Genomic DNA, 23,369 nt, shown 5'->3' with positions numbered 1-23,369 from the left:
TACTGTAAAGAATAAAAATCAAACATAACACATAATGGCATTCCAGGGGTCCATATTTAGGTAATTTTCCATCTTATGTGAATATATAAAGATTTGATGATGTATGACTAGAAGTGAATAATAGGTCCACCAATGGTAACACGTGAATAGTATATCACAAAGTTCCCCCTTAAAGTTAGCCTGTTAGTTGTTTTGACTCTCTCTATAACTTTTCATAGTAGTACCAATATCAGTTTATTCTTTTGTTGTGCAGTGTATTCTCATTACGGCTTGTGTGAACATGTTGGGCTTATTAGAGTATTAGGATGTGGATGATGAATGTGCTAATACTTGCACTGGCAAGTCATGTGTTAATGATAAGGTGGCAGCTGCTATAACTTTTACTCACTTCTGAATTTTTGGCTAGGTCTGGTTTTCTATGGATAAGTAGACTTTAGTGATACCTCTAAACTGTTCTAGTCCTAATAATGGGAAAAATAAGTCGCATGGTGATTTAGAGGAACACCAGAAAGGATCAAATAAAATAGATGATATTGGGGCACATTTACTTAGCCAGTCCCGCGGAGTTCAACAAAAGTGCATTGTCTGCTGATAATGCACTGTGCCGCGATTCACTAAGATCGTGCGCCCGATATCCTGCATGTGTCACTTCCCCGGTCAGGTCCGACAGAGTTCACCTTCTTCTTCCTAGTGCATGATCGACACAATTTGAATCTTAAATCCCGCGGTCAGTCCGAATCAGTCGGATCATCCGACGGCACGCCCCCTGATTCCTGTTGCATGAAAGCCAGCGCAGCTGCGCCAAAAAATGCTAACGTGCAACACTATCCCAGCGCAGACACTTGTTAAATACCTTTCAAATCCATGCAAATCCCGAAAAGGGCGAACAGTCCGACGAAGGTGTGATCCGCAACCCTTAGTAAATAAGCCTCAAAGTGTTGTCCCACTGTCTCTTTAGTAATGTTCAACAGAATACTTTTTATCTTTATGACTATAGCATGGCTTTTACCAATGTTATATACACATTTATTAGAGATGAGCAAATTATTCTAAACTCCCTTCACAAGAAATTTTTCATAAGATTCAGGTCCAAATCTATTTGGTCCAAACTGATATTGCTTTAATTGTCTTGGTGATTGGTATATTATCCCCTCTAGTCCTCTAAAGCACAAGAGTTTCTATAAAAAAATATTCTATATCATTTTGTTAATTTTGTACAAATTTTTTCATGTTCAGTTTTCACTAAAAGAAAACCTAACCTAAACCTAAAATGGAAACCTAACGAATGGGGTGCAAACTAACATTAATGGAACTCTTATACTTTTGTGATTCAGCGATTTATTTGTAGGTGTTATGCCTTTTTATTAAAATTATCTTTATTTTTAAAATAAGTTACAAGGAACTCCTGTATACAAGGTTGTCTACATGCATATAGAACAACCTCTAGGATATTAGTAATTTAAGGAAACACTATTCAAGCCAGCACTCAGTTGGACTGAGGAAAAGCTCTTTACTCGCTTCTCCTTTAATTACTAATGCCCTAGGGCAGTGTTGCAAACCTATGGCACAGGTGCCAGAGGTGGCACTCAGAGCCCTGTTTGTGGGAACCCAAGCCATCAACACAGCAAAGAGTTTACCAGACAGGACTCAAACAATCATCCTGCTCTCAGTAAATGCCACTCTCAGGACAATTTTAAAGCAACACATTCTTGGTTGCTTGGGACTGCAGGAAGAGGTAGAACCTGTGGAAAGGGGAGGATTATATTTAGAGCTCCTGCTGGCCCCACACTTTTTCCTATACAGGGGGAACCTCATGAGAAGCTACAATGACAGTCCAAATTTACCCTCAATGTTTGAAATGTATTGCTGTCCTCAAGAGGGTGATATGATTGAAAGTTGTGGTTGGACAGGTAGCAATAAATTACTACTTACGGTAAATTTCTGCGCTGGCACTTTGCAATAAATAAGTGGGTTTTGGTTGTAGTTTGGGCACTTGGACTCTAAAAGGTTCGCCATCACTGCCCTAGGGGTTGCTCTATATTCGTATAGACAATCTTGTGTAAAGGAATTGTAACTTATTTTAATCAAGATAAATTTAATAGAAAGACATGGCACTTACAAAGTGGATATTTCCAAATTCTCCATACTGGAGATAAATCAATGCTTTCTTACCGGACCTGATGAGCAGAACCGGACCCCAAGGGCGGCCTCCGACAAAGCAAAAATTGTGATTGTGATTTACTCACAACCAAATAAGGTGTACAAAATACCTAATGTTAAATTATTTTGTATAAAAGGGTTGGAAATACTACACTAGATGTGTCATTATTGTCTTGTTTTTTCTATATATTCTACAGCATACTTCCAGTATTATCGTAAAAATACAAGATTGGTCACTCATCTCTGATTATTATGTAAATGTCTTACCTCTGAATTGCAATTGATGGATCAACCCATAAGAATGAACCCTAAAGGGGTCAACTCCAAGGTCATCCAATACAGTACTCTGTTGCTTTTTATTGTCATAGAATGGGGCTTATCTGTGGCTTCTCTGCGGGTAATCCACAGGAATTGCACAAACAGTTAAGCCATGTAAGTGTATTGCAGACAACAGATGCTCTAAATAACAAAAAACAGAGATTTGTATCTGTCATTCCAGTTACAGATGTGAAGGATACAGTTTTGTTTTCATACTACTACATTATATTTTCATACTTTCCTAAGATGTTTGAGCTACATGAAAAGATTTTATCATATTGTAGGACAGGTAATTTGCAAAGAATGTTCCATTACAATATTTCGAGATTGTTGTGTTATAACTTGTACCTTGTTAATCCTGTAATGCTCTGATTCATTCAACTGATCACCAATATTCAGAGCAAGGAATATACTTTATGGTAAGAGTTGTCTCTCTGTAGCTTAGCTTGGGGTTATTCAGTTTAGTAAGGAGAGACCTCATTTCAATGTACAAATATCTGAATGGCCAGTACAAGGATCTTTCTATAAGGCCTGTGGGCAGAACCAGGGCGCATCCTCTACACTTAGAGGAGAGATTATTCTACCATCGCCATAGACAGGGGACATCCTCTACACCTAGAGGATAGGAGGTTCTACCATAGCCATAGACAGGGGACATCCTCTACACCTAGAGGATAGGAGGTTCTACCATAGCCATAGACATGGGACATCCTCTACACCTAGAGGATAGGAGGTTCTACCATCACCATAGACAGGGGGCATCCTCTACACCTAGAGGAGAGCAGGATCTACCATCACCATAGACAGGGGGCATCCTCTACACCTAGAAGAGAGATGGTTATACCATCACCATAGACAGGGGGCATCCTCTACACCTAGAGGAGAGGAGGTTCTACCATCACCATAGACAGGGGACATCCTCTACACCTAGAAGAGAGATGGTTATACCATCACCATAGACAGGGGGTATCCTCTACATCTAGAGGAGAGGAGGTTCTACCATCACCATAGACAGGGGACATCCTCTACACCTAGAAGAGAGATGGTTATACCATCACCATAGACAGGGGTATCCTCTACACCTAGAGGAGAGGCGTGTCTACCATCACCATAGACAGGGGCATCCTCTATGCCTAGAGGAGAGGCAGTTCTACCATCACCATTGACAGGGGGCATCCTCTACACCTAGAGGAGAGGTGGTTCTACCATAGCCATAGACAGGGGCATCCTCTACGCCTAGAGGAGAGGCAATTCTACCATCACCATAGACAGGGGGCATCCTCTACACCTAGAGGAGAGGTGGTTCTACCATAGCCATAGACAGGGGGCATCCTCTACGCCTAGAGGAGAGGCAGTTCTACCATCACCATAGACAGGGGTATCCTCTACACCTAGAGGAGAGGCGTGTCTACCATCTCTATAGACAGGGGGCATCCTCTACATCTAGAGGAGAGGTGGTTCTACCATCACCATAGACAGGTGGCATCCTCTATACCTAGAGGAGAGATGATTCTACCATCTCCATAGACAGGGGCATCCTCTACACCTAGAGAAGAGGTGGTTCTACCATCACCATAGACAGAGGCCATCCTCTACACCTAGAGGAAAGGCAGTTCTACCATTGCCATACACAGGGGGCATCCTCTACACCAAGAGGAGAGGTGGTTTTACCATCACCATTGACAGGGGGCATCCTCTACACCTAGAGGAGAGGAGGTTCTACCATCACTATAGACAGGGGGCATCCTCCAGACCTAGAGGAGAGGTGGTTCTACCATCACCATAGACAGGGGGCATCCTCTACACCTAGAGGAAAGGCAGTTCAACCATCACCATAGACAGGGGGCATCCTCCAGACCTAGAGGAGAGGTGGTTCTACCATCACCATAGACAGGGGGCATCCTCTACACCTAGAGAAAAGGCAGTTCAACCATCTCCATAGACAGGGGGCATCCTCTACACCTAGAGGATAGGAGCTTCTACCATCTCCATAGACAGGGGGCATCCTCTACACCTAAAGGAAAGGCGGTTCTACCATTGCCATAGATAGGGATTCTTTACTTTAAGAGCAGTGAGAATATAGGACTCTCCACCACAGGAGGTTGCTATGGCGGACTCTATGTACATGTTCAAGAGAGGCCTGGATGCCTTTCTGGAGAGCAAAAATATCACAGGTTATGGGGAAAAAACATATATTTTGTCTTATAGGTTGGACATTATGGACCTGCTTCTTTTTCCAACCTTATCTATGAAAATAACTATTGGTAAATCCGCTGCTTCATTGGTCTCGCTGGCTTATGTTAACTGTCCTTTAGTGATGAGGTGCTGACCATGCATACATGACCTCTGCAGTCAGTTGCTCTCCCAAGCTGTAATTTCCTTACTTATAGGATAAGATCAATGAGGAAATCGGTTGCCTGCTATAGACAGATGAACATGGAAGAATAACATATAAATGTAACTGGGACAGGCCATTTTGAAAAAATTTTGAACATTTCCAGCTTTCGTCTTTTTCATATTCCTATACTACCTTATCAAAGGGTTGTGCCAATAATGACAACCCCCCCACAACATAGGTGACAAGTGTTAGACCATGAAAACAATAGCCTGCTAGTGCCCCTGAAGAGTGGAGCTCTACTGTGCACGATCCATCAGTACTCCTATTACTTCTATGTGGGAGATGTTCTGAAAGTCTCATAGAAGTGATTGGAGCATTATTTTTTTTTGGTGGACACAAACACAGTATGAACAGATCACAGTTTTCCTGATATTTTTACAAAACCGAGAACAAGACCCTAAAAACATTCGGTATATCAGAATATTATTAGTAGTACAAAATAATGAGGTTGGTATTGACCACACTGGACAAAACAATTGAATAATAACTGATTTAATATCTAATAAAAATCTATAAACCCATTCTACCATTTACTATATGACCACACAACAACAGATGCATTGTAAGATACTATAAGCTTTCTGGTAGCTGAAAGATACGATCCAAGACAGAAAATCTTTACATTTTCCAAGGTCAATAAGAATCTTGAGAATCCCAATTAATAAATTATATGAAATTATATACACCATGAAGATTTACAGAGGCACAAGAGTTCTACGTATATATCGCAGAGAGCCCAGATGTAACTAGTGTTTCACTACAACACACTATTATGTTACTTCTATTCATGCAGATACCCTTCAATGACAGACTACAACTACATACAGACCACCCGGTTTACCCATTGAGCCTATGGATACAAGCATATAACTTAAGATCACCTGTAAATATATAACATATACACAATTAAATATATGGACCCAGATGCTTGAATCATTCATATATTATTACATTTCATTGCCTATTGACTATCCCTGTACATAGACTGCATACGGAGGTCAGTTTTATCAAGTAAAGAATCTGTGTTATAAACACCTTGAATGTGAAATAGATATTTTGACTGCCCCCCTTTGGTGCCCAAATGTTTCAATGCTAACATTTATAGGTGCACTATAGTCTCTAGTATTTGGTACCCTTGGAACTACTGTACAAGGCGATGAATGGCAAAAATATGGTTCAGCTTGTTTACATCTTACAGGCTGAGCACCAAGCACTGGACTTGATCGCAAAGCATCTGCATGTCTTGGTTTGGAGTAAGCTATTGGGTTCACAGAAAGTAAGTAACCAGAACCAAGATCTTCTGAAGAGTTTGGTTGATCCCCATTTGATATGAAGATGGCAGGTGTAGGACTTCGGCTGAATTCATGAATAATTTGGACAGGTACAGGTGCTACTGGGCTACCAATTACCAGAGAAACCTTTGATGTTTTGTGCTGGGTAGGTATTAGAACAGGATACAGATTAGTTTTACAACCAGGTGAATAGCTCCTCTGAAATACAAGCACATTTGGAACCATCTCAGGGGTTCCCGGAGTTCCTGAAACCTTTGGAATTTTTTCTGGAGATATCCATAGATTCCTCGATGATGTCTGCTGAATGGTGGGGGTATTGGCTGGTGACCTAGTCAACTGAAATTGTGTGATTTGGAGAGTGGGTGCCTCTGACACTATAAATCTTTTCTGAGGTGTCTGAAATCCTACTGAGTATTGCTTGGTTGAGTTATCACCTTCTGGCATTAGAAGAACTGGCTGGTTAAGACTACCACCTTGGCACTTAGACCGAAGAGGTTGAACTGTCAAACTGCAACTGGATATATACATTTTTACTCCCTGGATGTTAGGCATGGGAGGCACATTCTCAGCATACTCTTTGCATGGTTGCTCAGAGCTAGAAGTAAAAATGGTCTGAGCTTTACCAATCTGAGTTCCAGAGACAGCTGAATTGCTGGCTAGTACCACATCCAGACGAGAGGTCCAAGACGATTGACTTTTTGAGACAGTAGGAAAGGATTCAAGCCTAGTAGGATTATCAACAGGAGAAGAGGTGCTTTCAAGGGTCACAGAATTTTTCTTTTTGGGGATGGAATTTGTAAACCCACATCCATGACCATGCACAAAACCTCCTTGGCCAAGGCAGTGCTGACTACCCTGAGAACTGCTGCAGGATGAGGAATATCTCCAGGGCATATGGGGTCGTGTCGTCGTGGAAGAGCAAGTGCACACTGGACTTTTCAGAGGGTTTTCTCTTCTGTCTTTTTGTTCAAGGGTAATATCCAGGCTAGAACGATGGATTCCAGTAGAGTCTCCAGATTTATTGCAGCATCCGTCAAGAAATTTCTCCCTTGTAGAAGTGGGGGCATATGATTCATAATCAGTCCCAAAATCCCGATTACCACCTGTCGCCGGTGAAACATTAGATTGATAGAGGTCCGATTCCGGGCGACACAAAGTCAAGTCCAATTTAGTGACGTAAGAAGAAGTAGATTTAGGACTATTCCAAAACGACATTTTGAGGCCAATCAATAGGTAAGTCGACGTCTGAATCCAGTCTGGCCAAATTTTCAAGTGTGTATTTTCTGTGACTTCTGGAGAAAAATCTGTCTAGCTGACAGTCCAGTCGGTGAATGTTTAGCAATTCTGTCAATGACAGAACCCAAGAAACCTCCGCTAGAAAGTCCCTGACAGATGCTTTAAGCAAAATAAGGAAAGGAAGAAAGGCACTAGGTGCAGAGTGTGCTGCAGATAAATCATGTGGCTCCAATGTAAAAGGGAGAATGCAGGCAGAGCGGCAGAGTCACAGTGTCCGCTCACAAGTGCAGAAGCCTGGAGGTGACTTGGTTCTTGTACGAGAAGTCCGCTACCTCCTGCATGTACCACAGGAGAAAAATCCATGTGATTTCACAGCTGAGCTGCAAGCGTGCTGCCGTCCTGCCTCTCCTCACCCCATACTGACTTTTCTGCCTTTGCATGTCTGTGGTGCTTGTGTTCACGCGTCTTAAGAATATTTCCTACATCCTTTCCAAGTAAGGGCACAGTGGAATTTAGCAGTAATGATAATATTACTTAACAAAAAAAAGGTAGGATTTTCATAATATCCTCCATGTGTTTTCCATTTTCTTATGTGCATTAAAGAAAGTGCTAAGAATTTGTCACTTAGACCGAATGCATTTAACACCTTCCCTCCTGACATAAGTTGGAGAGTGCACAGGCTTTTCTAGCATTCGCTGATAGGGTTAAAACTACAAACTCAACAAGAGCATTTGGCCACTCTTTATAGTTTGCTGTGTCACTGTACAAAGCACTCAGTTACCTTAGGGCATGTAAAGTGAAAGCAGAGATGACACCTGACCCCTTAGCTGGGCTCTCAGAACTATATTGCTATAATAAAGAAACCCAGTCCATAATAAATACATAAATATATCAGAATAATATGTACCCCAAAATTTATATTTAAACATACAAAAAGTAAAAAATGTTTTTTTTATCAGAGCTATGACAGTTACCCAAAAATTTTTGATGTACTCCAATGACACATAATAAGGTCTGATAAAGGGATTGAGAAAATAGCACCATATACTATGATGTATCAAACAATTATATATAAATAACATATAAATCAGAAAAATCTTAAATATTTAATTTATTAAGGGAAGCGCAAATCAACGTAAGTTTTCAGCAAAATCGAACGAACATGCATCTGTTTTTCAAGGATAATATAGTCTATGAGAGATCCGAAAATAATGGTTCTGATAAGGATATCCAATACTTTTCGATGGATTGATCGCAGGTTCTGTTAAGATAATAGATATGCGTCCGGATCTATTGAAAAGTAGGCGGCACACAGTTTTTCACGTGTACATGTACATTCGCCCATAGACCACGCTGCAGTCACTAAGAGGTTAAATGCATGCATACTATATGCAATCTCAATATGAGGTCATAAATGACATTATATATTCTCAAGCTTCCATTTTCTAATCTGGATGAAACCACAAATATAAAAACAAGAAAAGACCCAATGGGGATCCTGTGTCTCCAGACAGAATATAATGTGGCTAAATGCTCTTGTTATAAAATATGTTAAGTGGGGCTGCAGCTTTAAAGAGCTGGGGATGTAACTCGAGAAGCTGGCAGGATGCCCAACCTGTCACATTGGCTTGTAGGACAAATGAGAAACTAATTCTTGTCCTAAAAGTTCAGTCTGTTAACTCAGCTTTTCTGCACGGTGCCGATACACACAGTAGCGTGACTTTCTGCAAAGTGTCATAAAAGAAGTGATATGGGAGAACGTTATTTCTGTCCGTCCTGTGCATGGAATTGTGACTGCCATCATGTGAGAACTTGCTGTCTCTGATCACGAGACTAGAAGACAGATTCTGCGATACTCTCACTTACATTCTGTATCATATGAGAATACAGAGCCTCAAAGAATTCGGAACCACAGAATCTGGGATAACCACCATAGAAATTCTGCGACATGATAAGGCTGCGTGCTTGGGGCCTAAATCATTGCTGCTCATAGAGTTTGTGGAATTTAGAGACAGGTGATTTGGGATTTTGCTAGTGGAAATGTATCTGATTTTTTAGACTCACCATCTGCCTGGTACTTTCCATAGTGGGGATGTTGAATGCAGCTGTCAGATCATACACAATGAGTATTTATTAGATGTCCAATGCCATTTTAAGGTTGGGTAACAGAAGAATTTTGTAGTTATCAGGTTGTAGGCCACAGATCTGAAGTTAGAAATTACAACCCAAGTAGACTCTTGTCAAGAGTACACTATTAGTGTAGGCTATTCACCACAAGTAAACATCTCTTCTTATTTATTATTCTATATTTTATTACTAATAATAGGTAAAGTTAACTGTACAAGTAGCGCAAAAAGAAGATGGTAGATAGCCTCGAGTAAAATTGCTTGTTAAAGGGGTTTGCCCATGAAAGAAAATTCTCAAATTTCAGTCCACTAGTGATGTTTACACAATAAAGATCACGTTTACCTCTTTACTTTAAAATTTTACTTAGTTTTATTGCTGTTTTAGCTCGTATCACTCCACATTCCGGAGTATAGGTGGGGACTCTCTAAGCAGACACATGGGGGGTCATTTACTAAGGGCCCGAATTGCGTTTTTACGGCGATTTACCCGTTTTTTTCTGGTTTGCGGCGATTTTCCCTGAATTGCCCCGGGTTTCTGGCGGACGCGATCGGATTGTGGCGCATCGGCGCCGGCATGCACGCAAAGGGAAATCGGGGGCGTGGCCGTACGAATACCCGACAGATTCGGAAAAACCACCGCATTTTTAAAAAAAAAAGTGTCGCTGGACAAACGTTTACCTGCACCCAGCCCGGCTTGGTGAACTTCAGCGCCGCAGGGACACCTGGTGGACGTCAGAGGAACTACCTTAGTGAATCCCGGCAGAACGCGAATCGTCCGCAGAGAACGCACCGCTGGTTCGCGAATGGACCGGGTAAGTAAATCTGCCCCATTATGATTCCTCTGTGCTGTGAGATACAGTGTGCTGACAATGTGGTTAGATTGTTAGGGTACAGGGTTTATCTAAACTTTCATTTAGCTTTTGTACATTGTTATAGTTTCTGGCACACAGAAAGAGTGGTTAGACAGCTTAGGGATGAGAGATGATGAGATCCATGAGATGGATATAAAACACAATGACACTCTCAGCTCTGCTAACTCACCTATAACACCCACAGCACAGCTATATACCTCCCTACCCCTCCCCTGAATAAAGATCTTATCTATCTGTAGCGTGTAGCTTTACTCTCCTCTCAGTGCAATGTGTTGTTTGCTGGCAGGAAGTCAATGTGTGTCTGTGTGAGCTCGTCCTGGAATGCAAGGGTGGGCTGGAGGCAGAGAGAAGCTCAGTGCAGTGTCAGACAGAAAATCAAGATGTCTGGCGGTCTAGGGGCAACCAAAATTGTGTACACTAGAACTGATAGACAAGTTGGAATTATATCTGTGAAATGCTGTATTTTTGTTACTGACAGTGAATTAGATTTGGATTTGTTAATCCTTTGCTAAACTTTCTATACAACAGTGTTGGAGATGTTTTATTGATGCATATACCATAATAAAGAGTGTTAAATGAAGGCCGATCTCTTGTGTCTCTTGTGCTGGATCCAACTTCCGTTCAGGTCTACTACACCACCCCAGTCCTTGTGTAGAGTCCGTGAAGATACAGATTGCTGAGATCAGTAAAAAATTACTGGGGAGAAGAAGCAATACCCACCACCATGGCCTATTTTCCCTCGAACCAATCTCCCCTGGCCCAATTCTGAACCTGCTCCAGAACCAATCCTACTCACTCCCTTATTGTTTACCAGTGATAATGGTTCTAAGCAGTGTACCAGCCAGTTATTCCTGCAAATAGTACATATTAGCAATAGTCCTCAAATAAGTCAAATAAGTCCCCTGCTAGAGGCGAGTCACATCATCATTTGATCTACGGTATCTGGTGGGTCAGTCCCAGTCTACTTAATTTGACTTTCCAGAGCACCATTTATAAAAAATCTGTCTGCTGTTCCAAGCTGTGGCTACAACCTATACGTGAGACAGACAAGACCGGTAGTGGAGGCACATCAGGGTTAGGTTTCTCAAAGCTTCCGAAAGTAGCAGGCACCTAGTAAAGTCTTGTCATTTAGAGGTAATTATGTGACCATTATGAATGGCTTCACTAGGCAAAGGTCAAAGAGATTCTCATTTCACAGCCCACCCATTATAATTCACAGGCATAGTAACAAATCAAACATACATGTTTTACAGTACCATATATTTGAACTTGGAATTTTAGTCTGATTTTCCACATTCAGGATTTTGCATTTTATCAGAAGGCAAAATATTCCTTGTCAACCACTCCTGAAAAGCCTCAATGTGGAAACATGGCCTTAAGGAGAAGATAAAAAGATCCATAAAATGGGATAACCTTTCTGTTCCGAATCCACAGGAAAAAATGGATTACAGCTTATTCTTGCAGATAATATTTTCTTTTGTCAGAGATTTTTGGAGCATGTGAGAAGAATTGTGGAACATAGGGTAAACCTAAACTCTCTGCTGCCTGAGGCAAGCTATAGAATGGCGTCCTCTGCCCCACTGAGTAGTAATATATCAGGTTATTATTTTACTATCTGGGTTCTCCATGCAGTGTCCACATGAATGCTGACATCAGGTATAACGAGACACCGGGGCATATTTAATTACCCGGTCCTGCCGCGATCCCCGCTGTGCGTTGTACGACGATCATGGACTCTGGCGCGATTCACTAGGATCGTGCCTCCTGTTTCCTGTATGTGTCGCTTCCCCGCTCAGGTCCGCCGGAGTTCACCTTCTTCTTGGTGCATGTAAGTGCATGTCTTACGCTCTGTCTGAATCCACCAGATTGACCGACAGCCCCCCCCACATTTCTGTGGCATGAAAGCCGGCGCCAATGCGCTAAAATCCGATCGCGTGCAACACAATCCCCTTCTAAATGCCTGTCCCGAAGTTCTCATAGTAAAAAAGCCCTGTCGCCTATAGAAAGAGCCTAATTTTTTATTGTGGGAAAACCCCTTTAACAAATATGGATGTAGTTTCTAAAGTTCAGATGTGGTGTTAGGGTAGATGCATTAAACAGTTTTTGAACAGACGGTACAAAGCTGCACTAAATGCTAAACCTTTTAATGAATCAGCACCCACATCCTATATTTAAGCAGTCCGTGCGACTGATCCATTAAAAAGCATATCCTAGACAGATTTTTTTTTTTATGGATTACTCATAGACTAGTGTTTATGAGGATCTGTTAAAAACTAACACCAGTTCTTTGCCCATTTTTTTTCAAAGATCATGTGCAGGTAGCCTTAGACTCCATTAAACTTTATAATAATTACACAAGTCCAGTAAACTTGACTTAATTTAGCTACAATTTTAGATACATAGAGGTTTGATTGATGATGGAAAGCAACTCCGTCTAACTTGCCCTTTTATTATTTTGTATAAGCCGTACTGCAGTGACCAGGAACACAAATTACTGGGGGTGCCAAGTTTCGAACCTCCTCCTATCATAAGGATAGATCATCCTGAATAAATAAGAACCAGCCCCTGCTTGATTGACCACCTCCCAAAAAAAGTAAAAAATGATAGCAATAAAAGCCTTTACATTCATTGGCTACAATCCTGCTTACTGGAGGTGAAATTTTCAGTCTGACGCCTCGCACACTGCCAATTTGGCAGCCTCTATTAGCTTTGCTGTCCTCCCTCCCATTCTACTGCTATGCAAAGATAACTTTACTCTGGGATTATTTATGCATGTATATTAGTCATTAATGTATTATTGATGAAGAAATCCTGACTTCCACAGTGAGGAGCTGGAACAGACTGTTCTGTCTTTCGCATCCTGACCTGGTGCTACTGGGACAAGCGAGTGTAAACAACTGTGACTTGCAAATCCAGTAACCTTCTCTATATGCAGATCTACAGCAGAAGGATCAGCGTCCTGGAGCGTATACATGATCACAGTCATGAGCTTTATCAACTGGCAGGATATACACTCATTGATTTACTTTCTGCTCCCTTGCACCCATGCATTCCTTCATAGAAAGATTTGGTAGACTTGCCAGTTCAGGTGCTAACAAGTACGTCACTCCTGACATTTTGTTTGGGCAGACAGAAAGCATTTTAAAAATAAGCTTTCACCAGAGGTGATTTCATCTTTTGGATGATCACAAAGCCACCAATAAGGTTTGTGGAGCATAACCTCCCCCTATCACTCTCATGTGAATCAGCATAAAAAAGAGGACACAAGGGAATCAAGAATACGAAAGTTCAATGACCTCTACGTTAAGCAATGACGAGACTCATAAGCAGCAAAAAATGACAAAATAATGCCAAGGCAAGACATAATATAATGTAAAAATACCACAAAGGCAAGACAAAAAATATGGCATAGAAATACCACAAAGGCATGATACAATGTAGAAATACCACAAGGGCAAGACATAATATAATCAGGGCCACGTTTGCCATGAGGTGGGATGAAAATGCAGCCAAGTCAATACTACCAAAAAATCAATTACATTGGTGTCCATAAGAGGACAGACCCGTCTACCTGCGCTGCTCTGCATCACACAGGCTGGCGTGGCAAGCAGGAGGAGAGATGCATCATGTGGGGAGTGCTGGTGCTGGAGGTTAAAGGTAAGTATAAGTTTTATTTTTAAAGTGCTCTTTTTTCACAATGTATATGGAGGGCCTATACAGGCCTACAGGCCTGCCTGTATATACTATCCAGGTCCTAGCTGTATATATTATGGGGTTGTCCTGCCTGTATATACTCCCTATGGGGGTCCTGCCTGTTTATACGATCTATCAGAGGAGTTCTGCTTGTATATATTATCTATAAGAGGGGTCCTGGCTGTATATACTATCAATGAGGGGGTTGCTGCCTGTAAATACAGTCCATATAATAAATTGTGGGTACTGTACATACTGCCGTTCTTTGGCAGTTTTCCGACTTGTCCAAATAAGGGGCGTGGCCTTCAGGGAAATAAGTATGGCCTTGCGAGAAAGGGGCATGGCTTGCAGGAAATCGTCTGGCGCAAAGTTTAGACCAACTAAAAGTAGGTCTAAAGTAAGAACCGGCAGTCTTATTGTGATAAATCAGGCGCAGCATAAGAATAGTGTTTTCCAGCTTGAAACTGACGGAACCTCAGACACATGGTTAGACCCCCCCCCCCCCAATAGGTTATAGAAATATTGTTATAGAAAAATGTTGAGTGAAGTACTTGAACTACAGCTTCTCGGACGAAGGGACATTCTTAAAACACTGCATGAACTGATTAGTCAAAATTGGGGTATAAGGCGGCTTCATGTTGGATACACTTAGAGATATTCTCAAATATTGTATTGAAACCTTCAGTAGGACAGAACTGAAGACACCATTATGTAAGAGCCACTGACTGCATGGCTGGGTCCAAGAGATGCTATGAACCAGCTTGCTCCACACAGCTTGCCCTGTTCAGCATCCACATTGGGTGGAATTGATAACAAGCCTGTAAGCCATTTTCTTACAGGCTTTGTTTCTACCACTTTCATTCTGCAATCCTTCTTAGATCGGTTTAGAGATCTAATGTACATAGGTTTTTTGTTATGTTTTAATGGCTTTAAAAAATATGGGGGGGGTCTGCAGGAGTGACACTGAAGGAGAAGGAGAAGTCACTGAAAGGTCCTGTAGCTCACAAAGCCTTAATGTGATCATGTTTCTAGGTCCTATAGAACAGAAAATAGGCGTTTCTGAAGCGACTCCACCTGCATCCACTAAACTTGACTCATCTCATGTGAAAATGAGGTGAGAAGAGCCACAAGTTAAAACAAAGAATAGAAATAATAAGGTTCCAAATATGTATTCTTGTGGGTGGATAAAGAGAGAGATGACTACGCAGTGGAGAAGTGCTCATTCCCAAAAACAATTTTAATACTTTGCCGGATGATCTATCACATTCCCTTCTCTTTCCCCTTTGACTGTTAGAAATAAACTGCATTTGTGCTTCCCCACAGCGAGGTTGTGACATTCCCAAAACAATATATAAACTGATTAGCCAAAATTAAAATTATAAGGTGTATTCATGTTGCATAAACTTAAAGGGGTTGTCCGAGGGTATAAAAATAACCCTTCGGTGGTGGGGATGGGGCGGTTAAAAAAAAAAATCAACATGTACTTACTTCTGTGGTCCCTTATGTAAATAAGTAGGGGCACGGAAGCCACACTGCGTTCAGCTTCAGGCCGGCCACACCGACTCGTCCTAATTCCCAGCATTGTATCATGCAGAACAGGGGAGCGTGGCCCGTCACCTCGGTTGGCTGGAAGCTGTACGCAGTGCGGCTTCCATGTCCCTGCTTGTTTACATGGGGCACAGACCAGAGAGATGACAGCATTGGACGCCAAGAGGGACCACAGAGGTAAGTACAGGTTTATTATTCTTAACTCACCCCATCCCGGCCACCCAAGGGTTTTTTAATACCCTCGGACACCTTTATCCACTGGATATGTTATATAAATATACTGTACAATAGTTGCAAGTCCTACCTCTGAGACCTGAGGTGTGCTAAACCCTACCCACAATCAGGCCAAAGATTATTTTCTTTTATAGGTAAATGGGTGAGATTAGACATAAAACAGGTAATTTCGAAATTGCATTTCATACCCTATGGACATGGCAGCTCTCTTCCAAAAATTTCTTCCAAAAACAGCACCCCACTTATCATACTAAAGGGAAATTTATGGTGGAAATACTCTTTTGTCTGATAAGCCCACACAAGTCCTTGCTCTACTGACAATGTGTATGTTCTCCATGAGGGAGATAAGGAACACACCTCTAGTGGTAGCTCATGTCTCATAAATACACAAATCTGCATGCCACCCATGCCAATGTATATACTGTATATATGTAACATTAAAGGCTGCAAATCATTGATTCCTAACTTCACAGTCTGTAAAACATTTGGGCAGCCAGCAGACACAACAAAGGGACAGATATTCCCCTTCCTATAAATAGACACTAATCAGAGAAGACTTAAAAGTCACCCGCTTGTGCAATTTCTCATGTAAACATTCACTTCTGTCTTATCTATCATCAGGATGAGCACAAGTGACACTTTTACACAACTGGTACTGGTATAAATGCATGGACAAGAGCCTGAAATAGGAAACAAGACAGCATTGATGTAATGGGAGTGGATCAAGCCTAGGAAACTCAATGAGTCGGCTCCAGATGATTAGTACCTATGACCATGAGGCTGCCGTAAAGCAGATCACTAAATGCTGTTAGCCGAGCAGAGGTAAAGCTCTGGTAGCCCATAAAATCATTAAGAAACACAGCAAAAAAAGTCATTCAAGAATAGAATGACCACAATGTAGTACTGTATTATTTTCTTGCATCAAAACTGACTAAAATTGGGGGAGGGCTCTATAGAGATGCTAAACAACCATTTTTAGGAACACTGGGCACAACCGAAACATTAAAAACATACTGGATGAAGAACATACTGTAGAAGCTTCTCACTAACCTCCTGTGCATTGAGGATCTTCTCCATATTGTCAATGTCTCTGTAGAAAACTTGTTCTTGGTGGACCTGCTCCAGTAACTTTCTTCTCATTTCCCACTCCTGATAAAGTTTCTCGTTTTCGTCAACCAAGGCTTGAAGCTTTTCTATAAGCTAAAACATTGAGTATGGAGTGAATTCTCTTTATTATAAAGAATCATAAAAACTTCTGAAGCTACAGCAAACTACAAATTCAGGAAACCATAAGAATGATTACAATTTTCTTTTGGTATTTTATAAAGCTATTTGGAATATAAAAGAAAACTTTTTCATTCCCATTTTATTTTATTCATAATTTTCCCCGTTTAGAATTCATGGCTCTTCATAAGGATATATCTCTACTTCCACTTCGGTAAAAGGGTTTTCTATTTTCAGCAAATAATTGATATTGTGTGCACAATGAAAAGTTAAAATATTTTCTGTCTCAATTCCTTGCAGTTTTCCAGTTTTCTACATCTCTGCTTGCTGTTCTGCTATAGAAAGCTTCATTGCTTACTTCCTGTGGATAAAACACAAAACGGTCCCTGATCATGTCATGTCACACAGGTGCAGGGCTCGTTCTCTCACACAGCTCTGCTTACTCTCTGTGATATAATTAGCCGTGCACCTGTGTGACATCACATGACCAGGGATCACTTTTTAGCCACAGGAAGTAAACAATGAAGGTTCCTGTTGTTCCAGGAATTGATACAGAAAGCATGTTCATTACACAAACAATATCAATTATCTGCTGAAAGTGGACAACCCCTTTAAGAGTCTGATGACCAGGACACACGGAATCCTAAGAATGTGGGGGGATCCTTCTTTATAATGATTATTTATTGGAAAAGTAAAACTTCAATCAATAAATACAAAAGGAAATCCAGTAACAAAGCCAATTTTAGAATTAAAAGATACAGGTATATTTTAGCAGCTGAAAGTTTTGTGGCATATGTCAAAATGTACAGCCGTTTACAGCTTCGCACTTTTCTTCAAACTTTTCAAAAGTCACAAGAAAACGTGGATTGGATCAACTAATTTACCATAACTTTATCCAGAAATGGGTTTAAGACAGGGGTGTAACTACAGCAGTAGCAGCCATAGCAGCTAATATGGGGCCTGCAGTGTCAAGGGGCCCCAGCATCTGACCAGAGACACTAAAGAATGGTGAGTGTGCACCAATTTTTACATAACACAGAATAATATGTATATAACAGTGCACATCTTCTACAGTACACAGCTGAGTCAGGAATTCAGATAAGAAATTTTGGTGCTTAAGCTTCCTGCTATGCACTTCCCCCGTGTGGTCTGCAGTTACTGGGAAAGATATGTGCCCTCAGCCTCCCTGGGATAAGAAGACTGCCTAGTGAAGGCAGAAGGGGGCCCCATTCAGAAGTCTGCTATGAGGCCCAGCCTCTCCTAGTTACGCCCCTGGATCAAGATGTGGTACACACCTAGTATACACCTAATCATTGCAGATGTCGTTTCTAACTACTGTTACTTGATCTGTAAAGCGATACGGAATTTGATGGCGCTATATAAATAAAGATTATTATTTTTACCTGTTCAGAAGGGATTTCTCCCTCCCTTAGAAGAGATTGACCGAAAGTGAGGGTTTTATTATAGGTTTCTTGATGAGCATCCATATTCTGCCTGAGGTCTTGGTGAGCCTTTAGTCTCTCACTACTTGCTAGAACTCCTCTAATGATCTCCTCTGCATTCATCTCCCGGGTTATTTCTGCTGCCCACGAAAAATAGTCACGAACCTGTAAGAAGAAAAAACCATTGATGGGACATAGATCTAGCTCAATGTTCTGCTAATGCTCGGTCAGCGGTTCTCAACCTGTGGGTCGCGACCCCGGCGGGGGTCGAACGACCAAAACACAGGGGTCGCCTAAAACCATTGGAGCCATGATTTTATTGCATTTTTGGGACGAATACAGTATTCTTGTACAATGTTTTGGGGTTAATGCAACATGAGGAACTGTATTGCGGGGTCACAGCATTAGAAAGGTTGAGAACCACTGCGCTAGATAAACCTGAACAACTGGCCTTAAAGATAATCTATCGCCACATTTTTCACAAATACAGCTAGTGAGAGGTTCCAATAAAGCCCTATTAACTAAATTCCACCCTAAGCTTAAAATAGTTTCCCTCATTCACATAAAAGCAACTTTATTTTATCCTTTCAGGCATCGGAGGGTCATGACCTGCTTTGCTAGCTCCTCCCGTCTACTCCTCCTCATGCCATATGCCGCCTCACAATTCAGCACTTAATGTCATGTGACCAGGGTGATGTCATCTAAGGTCCTTTACATGGTCTTCTACTTCTCTCTATGCATCCATGGAGGCAAGCAGTTGAATATTGGCAGAAAGACCTTCTGCCAATATTCAACCTTCTGCCAATATTCTGCCTCCTTATTCCTGATTGACAGGCCTCATGGCTAGGACATGCTGCTGTATGGAGCTAGTACTTATGAACCATAAGTACTAGCTCCATACAGCAGCTTGTCCTAGCCATGAGACCTGTCAATCAGGAATAAGGACCATAAGTACTAGCTCCATACAGCAGCATGTCCTAGCCATGAGGCCTGTCAATCAGGAATAAGGACCATAAGTACTAGCTCCATACAGCAGCATGTCCTAGCCATGAGGCCTGTCAATCAAGAATAAGGACCATAAGTACTAGCTCCATACAGCAGCTTGTCCTAGCCATGAGGCCTGTCAATCAGGAATAAGGACCATAAGTACTAGCTCCATACAGCAGCATGTCCTAGCCATGAGGCCTGTCAATCAGGAATAAGGAGGCAGGGCAATGCAATTAAAATTTAATATGCAGGACTCCATTAATATCACTGGACCTCAGGTGAGCTGCATATAAAAAACTGATTTTTTTTTAACATTGCAGCCATGGAAAGGAACGATTCAGGGATGATGACAATGCTTTTTAATCATAGTCTTTTATTAAGTATTTATTTTTGGATGGTTAATTTAAATGGCAGGATACATTTAACTTAAAGGATCAAAGGGTGGGATTTTTAGGATACTTCAGAATACAACCTTTATCAACTGTTTGTAGTGGATGTATGTTGATCATCGGAAGATAAATTTGTTTGTTGGGTGTAACCAGGTGTCAATCTGTTGGTTGGATGACTTTTCCACTATTTGGGTTGTCCAATGAAGTAAAGCGCTGTTCTTATTAGGGCACAAGGTTGTCACTGGGGAGAGGGTTCCATGTTGAGGACCCACTAACTATAAGTTTAATGGGATAATTCCTCTGTGGGAGAGTCTACATTACTGCTGGACTTCATTTGGATGTTTATGTATGATGAGCTAAGGTATTGCCTATATGTAGATTTCAATATCAGTTACTTGTATAAATTACAGATGTTTTCCTCTGGTTCCATATTCCTAGGACCGCTTGTCCATGAAGAAATGATCTAGCCTGCAGCCTGCACTATTAAAATAAGGGGTTACAACAGAGACAGCTGTCTAATGTTCATATAAGGAGGCTCAGTCACAGATCCAGAGCTCAGTTCCAGATTATATTTATCTATGAATCACAGCCAGCTAGTGTTCCTCCTCAGTCTACACGTGATTCTCAAACTCTGCAACTCTTCCCAAAGGCAAATTTATATACAATCCTGACCTCATACTTAACAAATTGACATACATAAGCCAATTAGCTTTCGGAGCTCAAGGGTTAACACATATTTAAAGACTTAAAGGGGTTTACTCCTGGAGTTAATCCCTGTCCATATGAGCTACTTAAACATAGGGATTTCACCGAGTATTTTGGCAGCCCCCGTACATCCATTCATTTCATGGTTGGCCATTCATCTGAGCAGCTGCAAATAAAAGAGGAAATGTATATCTATGGATGGTTTCCTCTAGTAGTCACAGTTAGACATTGGTGAAGGTAAACTCAACCAATCAGCTGCTCATTAAACAAGAGATTGTGACTAACCCTTAGAAAATATGCCAGGATGGAGGATGGCTGAGTGTGCATTTTTACTTTAACATGTGCCCGCCGCGCTGTAGCACGGCGATCATACGTTGACGCACGGGAAAGGAGAAGGGGGTAAGCGCTTCTCGCCCCCGCCCCTCTCCATAGAGATATATGGCGCACGCCGTCCTCATATGGCAAAAGATAGAACATGTCCTATCTTTTCCCGGGTACGGAACGGTACCACGCAATGCGCCCATTGCCGGCCTATGGGGGCGTATATACGGCGGCATGCATGAGTTGAAGAGTGAACACTTCTAATGTTTGTCCAGCCTTAAAGGGACTGGGCAGTTTACCTCATGTTTTGTCTCCTGTTTTTTTACCTCATCAGTCAGACATTCCTGACCATAAAATGGCCGCAGATGGAGGCTGATGTGACCTCTATCTGTCATGAGGTAAAAGACATCTCTGAACCATGGGCTTTACTTGACATATCAAAAAAGCGGCACATAATTTTTAATAGATGTATGTTGTTAAATTCCCTAATATCCTGCCCCCCACATATTACAAAAAACATGAAGTAAAGTGACTATCCCCACTGAACTCATATAAACAGATCCCTTTTGTATGAGCAGGTGATGCTGATACTTACAGTGGCCAGGAAGAGGTAGAGCTTACAGGCCACTTCCAGGTCAGTTCTCCTCTTTTCCACTTTGTTTTTCGTCTCTTCCCATTTTTCTACTACTTCCAGCTGTTTCTGTTGTAGTCCCAGGTTCTGCTCCCCGGAGCACCTTTGCAGGGTGTCATCTGTTGCATCCACAAGCTCCTGGAGCTGAGAGATATTCATTTAAAAAAGAATTGTTAATTACAACGATTCTATCAGTAAGATATCTAAATATCCATCAATCAAAAAACTGTACATAACGAAAAATAAGACCTCGTTAGAGAATTTCCAAGATTTTATGGGCTATCACTAGGGTAAATCAACAATATCAGATGAAATATAGGGTACGGACTCTGACACCTCGCCAATCAGCTGACTCAAGGGGATTATAGTGTAAATCTTTTGGACATACAGACTATCTGGTTAAGAACCAGTGTCTTGAATGATCAGCAGTTATGCAGGGGCTCCATTCTATGTTCTGCAATTTCATCTGCTAAACACTCAATAAGACCCCCGACATTGTGTTCTCATGTGCCAGCGGCTATTCTCTGACTAATATTGACCTCTGGGCTGGGGCCAGCAGCAGGCATACCTGGGAAAATGCCGGGGCCCAGAGCTGCTGGGGGCCCACACAGTCAACTCTCACTCTCCAGCAGCCTGAAAGCATCTGGTGCGGGGGGCAGTATATAATGAATTCATGGGGAGCTGCACATAATACAACCCTGATAGCGATGTATATACTATATATAACTATGAGGGGGCTTTTAGTAACTCTTAGTTACACAATCAATATTAATTATTTGCTGTAATGTGCTTAAAGCTGACATTAAAGTGGAGGAAGTTATGAATGTCTTAATGTTGGAATTGTATACAAGGCAGCAGATAAATAGTAATTATGTTAAAGATGATAAATATAATTTGATTCCAGGTTACAGTTACTTGTGACCTTCAGGCACCAAATTTAGATTGAAATGTTTATGGTCCATTTACAGCACACATTCTGCTTGTACTACTCCTTAAAAATAACATTTGCCCTTTGTGGAGTGTTCCTTAATTGGGTACAAATAGTCTAAATGCTGCAAAAGAGAAAAATAAGAAAGCAAAAGGGCATGTGTATCTATAGCATATGTGCAGGCTAACACTCGCTACTTGCATGTAACAGTAGGGAAGATGTGTACTGCTCATTGCATGGAAAACTCCAACTACACCACACTAACTAAAGACATCAGATGGTAAAAACAGACCTGTTACTTTAGATGAACTCATATTTACTACATTAAAAATTTTTAACCGAGGGCGGTCCTCTCACCCGACGCTGCCAAAGCTTCTGACTTTTTGGGCCAAAACTCATCTCGCTGGTACAACCTTTATATGCAGAGACTAGGATGCGTATCAGGGAAAGCTATCTGATTGCATTGTAATAGAAAGGCAAGGCTGCCCTCTGCCCCCCCCTGTTTTTTGAGCTGGCTATAGAGCTATTACCTTGCCAAATTACAGGGGCCCTCGATATTGTAGGATTTAAATCTGGTTCCATGGAGGAACGGGTCGCTTTTTACGCGGACGACCTTCTTCTGTTCTTAGGGGATGTGTACAGCTCCCTGCCCCTGATTTTACAGCTTATCATGGAGTATAGCAACCACTCTGGTCTCAAAATGAATTGGGACAAGTCGTTCCTACCCCCGGTGGATGGGCTTAACCCTAACACTCCGCTTGACTCACTCTCCCTTAGAGTGGTTAGAGAATTTAAACAGACCGCAGGACTACACTTACCGGCCACTTTATTAGGTACACCTGTCCAACTGCTCGTTAACACTTAA

The 23,369-nt window shown here is 41.5% G+C and overlaps 1 protein-coding gene across 4 annotated transcripts in view; it reads right to left on the bottom strand.

Moving 5' to 3' along the window:
- SPTBN5 (spectrin beta, non-erythrocytic 5) overlaps positions 1 to 23,369 on the bottom strand; it is a 236,894-nt gene that overhangs the window by 136,787 nt on the left and 76,738 nt on the right. For all 4 annotated transcript variants that reach the window (XM_072115674.1, XM_072115671.1, XM_072115673.1 and 1 more), the window contains 3 exons: positions 21,541 to 21,720; positions 18,505 to 18,708; positions 16,928 to 17,077 (listed from right to left, as the gene is read on the bottom strand). In XM_072115674.1, the coding sequence (XP_071971775.1) occupies positions 16,928 to 17,077; positions 18,505 to 18,708; positions 21,541 to 21,720 (534 nt within the window). The remainder of the gene's footprint in view (positions 1 to 16,927; positions 17,078 to 18,504; positions 18,709 to 21,540; positions 21,721 to 23,369) is intronic.

This window comes from Engystomops pustulosus, chromosome 7, assembly GCF_040894005.1.
Source record: "Engystomops pustulosus chromosome 7, aEngPut4.maternal, whole genome shotgun sequence".
NCBI classification, from domain to species: Eukaryota; Metazoa; Chordata; class Amphibia; order Anura; family Leptodactylidae; genus Engystomops; species Engystomops pustulosus.
This window is presented reverse-complemented; position numbering and strand designations above follow the sequence as displayed.